The 11,245-nt window shown below is 36.1% G+C and overlaps 1 protein-coding gene across 1 annotated transcript in view; it reads left to right on the plus strand.

Moving 5' to 3' along the window:
* LOC122809041 (gastrula zinc finger protein XlCGF57.1-like) overlaps window positions 1-10,717 on the plus strand; it is a 150,794-nt gene extending 140,077 nt beyond the window's left edge. The window contains exon 4 of the mRNA XM_044080255.1: window positions 8,107-10,717. Within this exon, the coding sequence (XP_043936190.1) occupies window positions 8,107-9,719 (1,613 nt within the window). The 3' untranslated portion in view covers window positions 9,720-10,717. The remainder of the gene's footprint in view (window positions 1-8,106) is intronic.
* The last annotated feature ends 528 nt before the right edge of the window (window positions 10,718-11,245 follow it).

The raw sequence follows: 11,245 nt of genomic DNA on the forward strand, positions 1-11,245 counted from the left end.
ACATTGTATGTTCCTTTATTGTGTCTGTACTTTGCTACTCAATGTAATGTTATGCTTTATGGTACATGTGTTATGTTTGTCTCATATGATTCTATATTTATGTATAATGTTTGTCCCGTATGATTTTATATTTGTACTGTGTAAGAGTTATACTATGTCTGGAGCCTTTCTCCTCTGGTCTCCACTGAAAATGGGCTCACCTTATCGCAGTGGATTCTCCCGGTAAACAAATGCAAATAAGTAAACAATCAAACTTAAACCTTCAAATCACCAAGCTACTAAATAATTACTTGCAAAGTAACATTTAGCTCAGACAGGACTTGGTTTACCTTCCTTTTAACCCCCAGATATCAATTGATGTGCTACTGGGAACACCAAAAAAGAACAGCACTCATTCATGTATTATTGTTTAAAGTCCCCGGGGGTAATTGTCTCACTTGACCGAAATCTGTGCTTCCATTCACTGACAGAGCAACTGTCTATAAAAGTTCCTTCCTAACTCCTTGTCTACAAAGGTTGCTTACTTGTTAATTCCAGATGCAAGACCATCTGTTGCTACTAACGTCCTGTTGCCAAGACTCGAGTATAAATTCTCAGTTGTTGCATTATTGTATACTAAAAGAATATTCACAATGCCGAACACAGCAAATAAATATATTGCAATTTACTGACCTTTCCTGCAGCAGAAAACACAACTTTTAAGTGTATAAAACAAAAAAGAGCCAAACAAAACCCAGAAAAACTGTTTTTTGTATGTTAGCACTTTTTGACAAAAGCGCTAACGTACAAAAAACTGTTTGCTTCTGTTTTTTTTTTTTTTTGCCTTTTTTTTTGTTTGTCTTATTAAGTGGTTTCTCAGTTTTCTTTGAACTTTTAACTGTAAATAAAGTAATTTGGTTACCAGTAATTGGCATAAAAACATGTTCTCTGTAGAAAGGTCTGCTTCCCACCATTACAATTGCTGTTTTAAGTAAGAGGTGGTTTTATCCCTGTACAGGGTCATGACTTTTTTCCAACTGTAAAAACCCTCTTACATCTTGCACTCTGTGAAAAATCCTTTGCAAAAATATTAACTAGAATAGTATCCCTCAGAAAATCAGGAAAATAGACTGACTTTATTTAGAAAAACTCAAAATCTGAGATATAAATACAGGTGATTCCGTTAGGTAGATTCAGGTAATTTGCTATAACCCATTTTGCATTATGTTCCCTTCCAAATTACAACTAACCCTTCTTCTTGCAACTTTTGGGGGGGTCTAGCTTCTCTACACATGTTGTAAGTGTTGTATATGAATATTTTTGCTTACTGCATCTTGTCCATAAATAATAGTGCAGTATACTCCTCTGAACCCTATTAAATGCTCCTTATTTCTAGTTCACACAATACAAAGTTCTGCTGTCTCTGTGGTCAGACATAACACTTTTACAGTACTACTGTCACTGTAAACTAACCACCCCACTTATTGTACAGGCCTGCATTAACTGTTAACTAATCATTCCAGTTATTTGTACAGGCCTACATTCACTGTGAACTAATAATTCCAGTTATTTGTACAGGCCTACATTCACTGTTAACTAATCATTCCAGTTATTTGTACAGGCCTACATTCACTGTTAACTAATCATTCCAGTTATTTGTACAGGCCTACATTCACTGTTAACTAATCATTCCAGTTATTTGTACAGGACTACATTCACTGTAAACTAATAATTCCAGTTATTTGTACAGGACAACATTCACTGTTAACTAATCATTCCAGTTATTTGTACAGGACTACATTCACTGTTAACTAATCATTCCAGTTATTTGTACAGGACTACATTCACTGTTAACTAATCATTCCAGTTATTTGTACAGGACTACATTCACTGTTAACTAATCATTCCAGTTATTTGTACAGGCCTACATTCACTGTTAACTAATCATTCCAGTTATTTGTACAGGCCTACATTCACTGTTAACTAATCATTCCAGTTATTTGTACAGGCCTACATTCACTGTTAACTAATCATTCCAGTTATTTGTACAGGCCTACATTCACTGTTAACTAATCATTCCAGTTATTTGTACAGGACTACATTCACTGTTAACTAATCATTCCAGTTATTTGTACAGGACAACATTCACTGTTAACTAATCATTCCAGTTATTTGTACAGGACTACATTCACTGTTAACTAATCATTCCAGTTATTTGTACAGGCCTACATTCACTGTTAACTAATCATTCCAGTTATTTGTACAGGCCTACATTCACTGTTAACTAATCATTCCAGTTATTTGTACAGGCCTACATTCACTGTTAACTAATCATTCCAGTTATTTGTACAGGCCTACATTCACTGTTAACTAATCATTCCAGTTATTTGTACAGGACTACATTCACTGTTAACTAATCATTCCAGTTATTTGTACAGGACTACATTCACTGTTAACTAATCATTCCAGTTATTTGTACAGGACTACATTCACTGTTAACTAATCATTCCAGTTATTTGTACAGGCCTACATTCACTGTTAACTAATCATTCCAGTTATTTGTACAGGACTACATTCACTGTTAACTAATCATTCCAGTTATTTGTACAGGCCTACATTCACTGTTAACTAATCATTCCAGTTATTTGTACAGGACTACATTCACTGTTAACTAATCATTCCAGTTATTTGTACAGGACTACATTCACTGTTAACTAATCATTCCAGTTATATGCACAGGCCTACATTCACTGTTAACTAATCATTCCAGTTATTTGTACAGGGCTACATTCACTGTTAACTAATCATTCCAGTTATTTGTACAGGCCTACATTCACTGTTAACTAATCATTCCAGTTATTTGTACAGGCCTACATTCACTGTTAACTAATCATTCCAGTTATTTGTACAGGCCTACATTCACTGTTAACTAATCATTCCAGTTATTTGTACAGGACTACATTCACTGTTAACTAATCATTCCAGTTATTTGTACAGGCCTACATTCACTGTTAACTAATCATTCCAGTTATTTGTACAGGACTACATTCACTGTTAACTAATCATTCCAGTTATTTGTACAGGACTACATTCACTGTTAACTAATCATTCCAGTTATTTGTACAGGCCTACATTCACTGTTAACTAATCATTCCAGTTATTTGTACAGGACTACATTCACTGTAAACTAATCATTCCAGTTATTTGTACAGGCCTACATTCACTGTTAACTAATCATTCCAGTTATTTGTACAGGCCTACATTCACTGTTAACTAATCATTCCAGTTATTTGTACAGGCCTACATTCACTGTTAACTAATCATTCCAGTTATTTGTACAGGCCTACATTCACTGTTAACTAATCATTCCAGTTATTTGTACAGGCCTACATTCACTGTTAACTAATCATTCCAGTTATTTGTACAGGCCTACATTCACTGTTAACTAATCATTCCAGTTATTTGTACAGGCCTACATTCACTGTTAACTAATCATTCCAGTTATTTGTACAGGCCTACATTCACTGTTAACTAATCATTCCAGTTATTTGTACAGGCCTACATTCACTGTTAACTAATCATTCCAGTTATTTGTACAGGACTACATTCACTGTTAACTAATCATTCCAGTTATTTGTACAGGCCTACATTCACTGTTAACTAATCATTCCAGTTATTTGTACAGGCCTACATTCACTGTTAACTAATCATTCCAGTTATTTGTACAGGCCTACATTCACTGTTAACTAATCATTCCAGTTATTTGTACAGGCCTACATTCACTGTTAACTAATCATTCCAGTTATTTGTACAGGCCTACATTCACTGTTAACTAATCATTCCAGTTATTTGTACAGGCCTACATTCACTGTTAACTAATCATTCCAGTTATTTGTACAGGACTACATTCACTGTTAACTAATCATTCCAGTTATTTGTACAGGCCTACATTCACTGTTAACTAATCATTCCAGTTATTTGTACAGGCCTACATTCACTGTTAACTAATCATTCCAGTTATTTGTACAGGCCTACATTCACTGTTAACTAATCATTCCAGTTATTTGTACAGGCCTACATTCACTGTTAACTAATCATTCCAGTTATTTGTACAGGCCTACATTCACTGTTAACTAATCATTCCAGTTATTTGTACAGGCCTACATTCACTGTTAACTAATCATTCCAGTTATTTGTACAGGCCTACATTCACTGTTAACTAATCATTCCAGTTATTTGTACAGGCCTACATTCACTGTTAACTAATCATTCCAGTTATTTGTACAGGCCTACATTCACTGTTAACTAATCATTCCAGTTATTTGTACAGGACTACATTCACTGTTAACTAATCATTCCAGTTATTTGTACAGGCCTACATTCACTGTTAACTAATCATTCCAGTTATTTGTACAGGCCTACATTCACTGTTAACTAATCATTCCAGTTATTTGTACAGGCCTACATTCACTGTTAACTAATCATTCCAGTTATTTGTACAGGCCTACATTCACTGTTAACTAATCATTCCAGTTATTTGTACAGGCCTACATTCACTGTTAACTAATCATTCCAGTTATTTGTACAGGCCTACATTCACTGTTAACTAATCATTCCAGTTATTTGTACAGGCCTACATTCACTGTTAACTAATCATTCCAGTTATTTGTACAGGCCTACATTCACTGTTAACTAATCATTCCAGTTATTTGTACAGGCCTACATTCACTGTTAACTAATCATTCCAGTTATTTGTACAGGCCTACATTCACTGTTAACTAATCATTCCAGTTATTTGTACAGGCCTACATTCACTGTTAACTAATCATTCCAGTTATTTGTACAGGCCTACATTCACTGTTAACTAATCATTCCAGTTATTTGTACAGGCCTACATTCACTGTTAACTAATCATTCCAGTTATTTGTACAGGCCTACATTCACTGTTAACTAATCATTCCAGTTATTTGTACAGGCCTACATTCACTGTTAACTAATCATTCCAGTTATTTGTACAGGCCTACATTCACTGTTAACTAATCATTCCAGTTATTTGTACAGGCCTACATTCACTGTTAACTAATCATTCCAGTTATTTGTACAGGCCTACATTCACTGTTAACTAATCATTCCAGTTATTTGTACAGGCCTACATTCACTGTTAACTAATCATTCCAGTTATTTGTACAGGCCTACATTCACTGTTAACTAATCATTCCAGTTATTTGTACAGGCCTACATTCACTGTTAACTAATCATTCCAGTTATTTGTACAGGCCTACATTCACTGTTAACTAATCATTCCAGTTATTTGTACAGGCCTACATTCACTGTTAACTAATCATTCCAGTTATTTGTACAGGCCTACATTCACTGTTAACTAATCATTCCAGTTATTTGTACAGGACTACATTCACTGTTAACTAATCATTCCAGTTATTTGTACAGGACTACATTCACTGTTAACTAATCATTCCAGTTATTTGTACAGGCCTACATTCACTGTTAACTAATCATTCCAGTTATTTGTACAGGGCTACATTCACTGTTAACTAATCATTCCAGTTATTTGTACAGGCCTACATTCACTGTTAACTAATCATTCCAGTTATTTGTACAGGCCTACATTCACTGTTAACTAATCATTCCAGTTATTTGTACAGGCCTACATTCACTGTTAACTAATCATTCCAGTTATTTGTACAGGACTACATTCACTGTTAACTAATCATTCCAGTTATTTGTACAGGCCTACATTCACTGTTAACTAATCATTCCAGTTATTTGTACAGGCCTACATTCACTGTTAACTAATCATTCCAGTTATTTGTACAGGACTACATTCACTGTTAACTAATCATTCCAGTTAGTTGTACAGGCCTACATTCACTGTTAACTAATCATTCCAGTTATTTGTACAGGACTACATTCACTGTAAACTAATCATTCCAGTTATTTGTACAGGCCTACATTCACTGTTAACTAATCATTCCAGTTATTTGTACAGGACTACATTCACTGTTAACTAATCATTCCAGTTATTTGTACAGGCCTACATTCACTGTTAACTAATCATTCCAGTTATTTGTACAGGCCTACATTCACTGTTAACTAATCATTCCAGTTATTTGTACAGGCCTACATTCACTGTTAACTAATCATTCCAGTTATTTGTACAGGCCTACATTCACTGTTAACTAATCATTCCAGTTATTTGTACAGGCCTACATTCACTGTAAACTAATCATTCCAGTTATTTGTACAGGCCTACATTCACTGTTAACTAATCATTCCAGTTATTTGTACAGGCCTACATTCACTGTTAACTAATCATTCCAGTTATTTGTACAGGCCTACATTCACTGTTAACTAATCATTCCAGTTATTTGTACAGGCCTACATTCACTGTTAACTAATCATTCCAGTTATTTGTACAGGACTACATTCACTGTTATCTAACCACCCCATTTATTACCTTGTACCATCACTAACATTTCACATGACAGTATTAGGCTTTTAGTACAGCCTATCTAGTACTAGTACTTGATTTACTTGGTTTACTTTGGTTGTACTCTGTTAATCTGCATCGCTTATACTGAACTGTCACGTATAATGTTCTCATCTCTGTCCCTCATACTACTATACATCTCTGTCCCTCATACTACTATACTGTCAGATATACTCTGTCAGGTATACTGTTCTCATCTCTGTCCCTCATACTACTATACTGTCAGATATACTCTGTCAGGTATACTGTTCTCATCTCTGTCCCTCATACTACTATACTATCAGATATACTCTGTTAATCTGTATCTCTTATACTGAACTATCAGGTATACTGTTCTCATCTCTGTCCCTCATACTACTGTAATATCTGGCATACACTGCTGATCTGTATCTCTCATACTGCTGTACTATGGGGTGTACTGTCCTTCTCTCTGTTTTTTGTACTGCTTTACTGTTTGGTATATATTACTGATCTGATTTTCTAGGTCTGCTGTACTTTGAGGTTTATTCTACTGGATTATATCTTACTATACTTTTCGGTTTCTTAAACTCATTTATACTGTCTGGTTTATTATACTCATTTCTACATCTGCTTCATGATGTGCTATATATTTACTTCATGCTGTTCTGTTCTTGAAATGTTGCTTTCAGTTTGTAAATGTTTGTTGATTACATATCGCATGATTTCCTATGAACACCTGTAACTGTTTTCACCCATGCTTTGACTTATCTCTGTAATGTTCAATTTCTGCTAATTCAACTGTACACATAACCAATATTATCATTTTATATCCATGTGCACATTTGGGTATTTTTCTCATGGTTGTTTGTGTTGCCTTTGTGTATCTTCATTTTTGTATCTGTTTACCTGCTATTTGTTGATGTACGTTTTTCCTCGGCTTTTGATTGAAGTTCTGACCCAGATGGGTCTTCGGGACAGTTAATTTACCAAGGTAACATCTGAAAGAAAGGATATATACATAGACTGACAACAATCCGAAGGTCTTTTATAGATAAAGGGTCACTTTCTGATGTGTTTTTTCTTGCTTGTATGAAAACATTGATTTCAGTAAATATGTTGTTGTAGCTATTCAACAGTCATTATTTTACTAAAACCTGACGATGATCAGTTTTGTCAGCAGCCTGTGTGGAATTTCCTTAAAACGTTAAACAATACTACCAACTTGGAATGTGTAATCGACATTAATCCACAGTTAGGCAAATGATTAAACGCCACTGAAGTATTACCTCGAAGGTATCAGACTAGTGACTACTGGGGACTAAGATATGGAAATAATATAAAGAATCAACCTTAGTTGGGTACATTTCCCGAAACTGGAATATATGAGAGAGTTGGGTACAATGCTGCACTGATAATGTATTCATATTACTCTATAAAATTGTCCACATATGTGTTGGTGAGGTACATCTGATGTTTTCTTAAAGAATTGCTGAATACAAAAATGTTATAAGTGCAGTTTATTGTTTGGTATAATAATGTAATGGAGAAGAACGCTTCTGATGCTTGTAATGTTAGTACCATAATTCTTATGTCAATGAAAATAGAACTTAGCAGATTTAAGAGTACAAATATAAATTTAATAAAATATCTTTTTTAAGTCAGTAGGTGGTCGAACTGCGAGAGTCACAGTCAGACATCATCATCAAAAGATGTTGTGAATTCTGAAGACAACAAAAGCTTCACTAATAAAGTTCCAGCTACAAGAAATGAAAACATTCGTACAGGAAACCAATACCATAGATACATGATGTACGGCACAAGGTTTCAGGAGAAGAATGGGGTGAAATGTTATCTACAAAATCAGGAAGTAAAGAGATTGTACAAAAATGGTTACTGTAACAGGAGTTTCCTGTTTCCATTTATGTGTAGGACCCAGTGTTATGCTAAAACCACTGAGGGAAGTAGGAATGGTTTCCATTCCCATCACAAGTTCAACTGTTCAAGAAAGTCTAGTGTGTATAAAAAGTGGGAAAAGTGTAGGAACAATTTAGCAACAAACCAGAAATCTCTCAGTGGTGGGAAACCATACAAGTCTTGTAGATATATGAAGGGCATCTTAGACAAGTATAAAAAAATGCGCTACAAGAAAGTCTGTATCTGGAAGAGGCCATATGTATATGCTGCATGTGTCAAACATTTTACATGGAAAAGTAATCTAATATTGTGTGAGAGTATCCACAGAGCACAAAAGACATATAAATGTACAGCATGTGGCAAGTGCTTTACATCAAAGTACAGCCTTAGAGTACATAGCAGCTTCTACAGACGAGAAAAAACACTCAGACGTGCTGAATGTGGTAAGAGTTTCACAAGTGAGGGCCACCTCACAATCCATGAAAAAATCCATGGAGGAGAGAGACCATACAAATGCAACAATTGTGACAAGAGTTTTACAACAAAGGACCATCTCACTGCCCATGAAAGAATACACAGTGGGGAGAAGCTGTACACGTGCACCACATGTGGCAAGAGCTTTGCACGGAAAGGACATGTTACAGACCACATGAAAATTCATACAGGAGAGAAACCACACAGGTGCATTACATGTGGCAAATGTTTTGCACAGAAGAGCCACTTAACCATCCATGACAGAATACATAGAGGGGAGAAGCCATTTAAATGTGCCATGTGTAGTAAGACCTTTAGAGCAAAGTACGCCCTAACAGTCCATGAGAGAATTCACAGTGGAGAAAAGCCATATAAGTGCACAGTTTGTGGTGCAGCTTTTACAAGAAAGCAAAACCTTACAAACCATGGTAAAATTCACACTGGAAATAAACCCTATAAATGTGCTACATGTGGCAAGTGTTTTATACTGAAGAGTGGCCTTGCAGGCCACGAAAAAATCCATACCACAGATAAGAATAAATCATATAAATGTGCTATATGTGGCAAGATTTTTGCACATTACTCTATTGCTATTCATGTTAAAAGCCACAGTGAAGAAAAGCCATATAAATGTGAAGTTTGTGGCAAGAGTTTTACACGAAAGAGCAATCTTAGAACTCATGAGAAAATTCATATTGAAAATAAGTCCTATAACTGTGCCACATGTGGGAAGAGCTTCTTCCAGAGGGCTGACCTTGCAGTCCACGAGAAAATCCATAATAAGGAAAAGGAGGTAAAGCTGCAGAAGGAGGCCATTCTGGGTGCCCTGCAGAGTCTGAGAGGGACACTCATGGAAGGCCAGAACCGAGTCTGTCAACTTTAAATGTGTCCTGAATCAGAAATGGGGTCAGTTCATGCCATTGCATTTATCTGACAGTGGGTGCAACAAACCACTTGGTAGTTGCATGTAACTGAGTAAAAACTTCAGTATTGGGTGTCATTTCAGGAGTCTGAACTACATCACGGTTAAAGCCTATTTATAGGTCCATAACTAAACCGCATTTAAGTTCTCAGTGTAAACGTAGGTCAGAAAAAGGTTACGCTCTTGGAAAGAATTGCCACATCCAGAGCTTCTCAAACTGAAAAGAGGAAGTCTTTACAGACAGTCTGTGAAACAAATCGTGAAAAAGCTTAACTCTGGTTCATAGATGGCTACTAGGTATGTGGGCCAGGGAACCACTGAGGAGAGTAATCCAGTCTTCAATTTGCCCCAAAGCAGTATCTGGTTAAGTGACTTGCTGACAGTATTGCATTAGGCAAATGAAAGCTGAAGGAATCAAACCCTGCACCCCAGGAAGCAGCTTGCAAACAATGTATAGCATTGATCCTTGCATTAACTGCCTGGTCATTATTTTCTTGAGTAGATGCAGAATGTGCAGATCAAACATTTACTTTGCAAACCTTTAATGTGTAGAATGTTAACTTTTCGTTTAGATAAAGACAGGCGACAAGCCTGCAAATTCGGATGTTGTTACTGGAAGAAATGAAACCTTGAAACACCAGTAACACTTAAGTGGAGGGCACAACAAATAGTGGGAATTGATGAAGCAAAACATCACTTATAAGGAATAAAATGCAACATTATCTTAAATTACTGTTAAATACACTGGCACCAGCATCCTTGTGAGGATTTGGATAAGTACATTTAGTCTAGGGGAGAAGAAAACCACATATGTTGTGAAAGTGAAGCCCTAGAAAGTGTGCATATGAAACATAAAACTGTATTTAAGGAAAAAACTTGGTATGCTAAAATGAAACTTAATAAAGAAAAAAAAAATGGTATGTTAAAATTAATCATCCTACATGTTCTTCGTGTTTCACTGTTGCAGTCATCACAGCTGGGTTATCCCTGCCAGGGTAGCCCTCGCCGGTCGGAATGCCCGAGACTTAGTATTTCTGTGTTGGTTGCTGTCGCTTCAGGATAGACGTCAGGTCATCAGTAGTATACAGTAAGGCAGCTGACACCATTACATCGGTCTTTCTTGTCATGGAGTCCAAAGCAGAAGCAGTTTGCACGAGTGCCAGTTGGCCGCTACCTGAGTTTTCATCTACCGAACTGAAGTTGAAGTCTTCTAAAGCTAAGTACCCCATTGGGAATCCGTTTTTCTTGCACTAGCCGATGTCAGAAAAAGTTAATAATTGTCTTGCCTGTGGAAAGCAAATACCACACTGAGACTTCCATTCTTACTGTGTCACTTGTTTAGGCCCAGACCACGACATCCCCCGTTGTCACTTCTGTGCTTTGTTCAACTCCAGAACTGTCCAGCGTTGGGCCCTTATTGTAGCCAGATATTTTCGCTTACAGTCTTCAAATTCCAATATGGCTTCAGTAAGCCATTCAACAACAGA

Source organism: Protopterus annectens, chromosome 1.part1 (assembly GCF_019279795.1).
Source record: "Protopterus annectens isolate FY-2018-M chromosome 1.part1, PAN1.0, whole genome shotgun sequence".
In the NCBI taxonomy this organism is placed as follows: Eukaryota; Metazoa; Chordata; order Ceratodontiformes; family Protopteridae; genus Protopterus; species Protopterus annectens.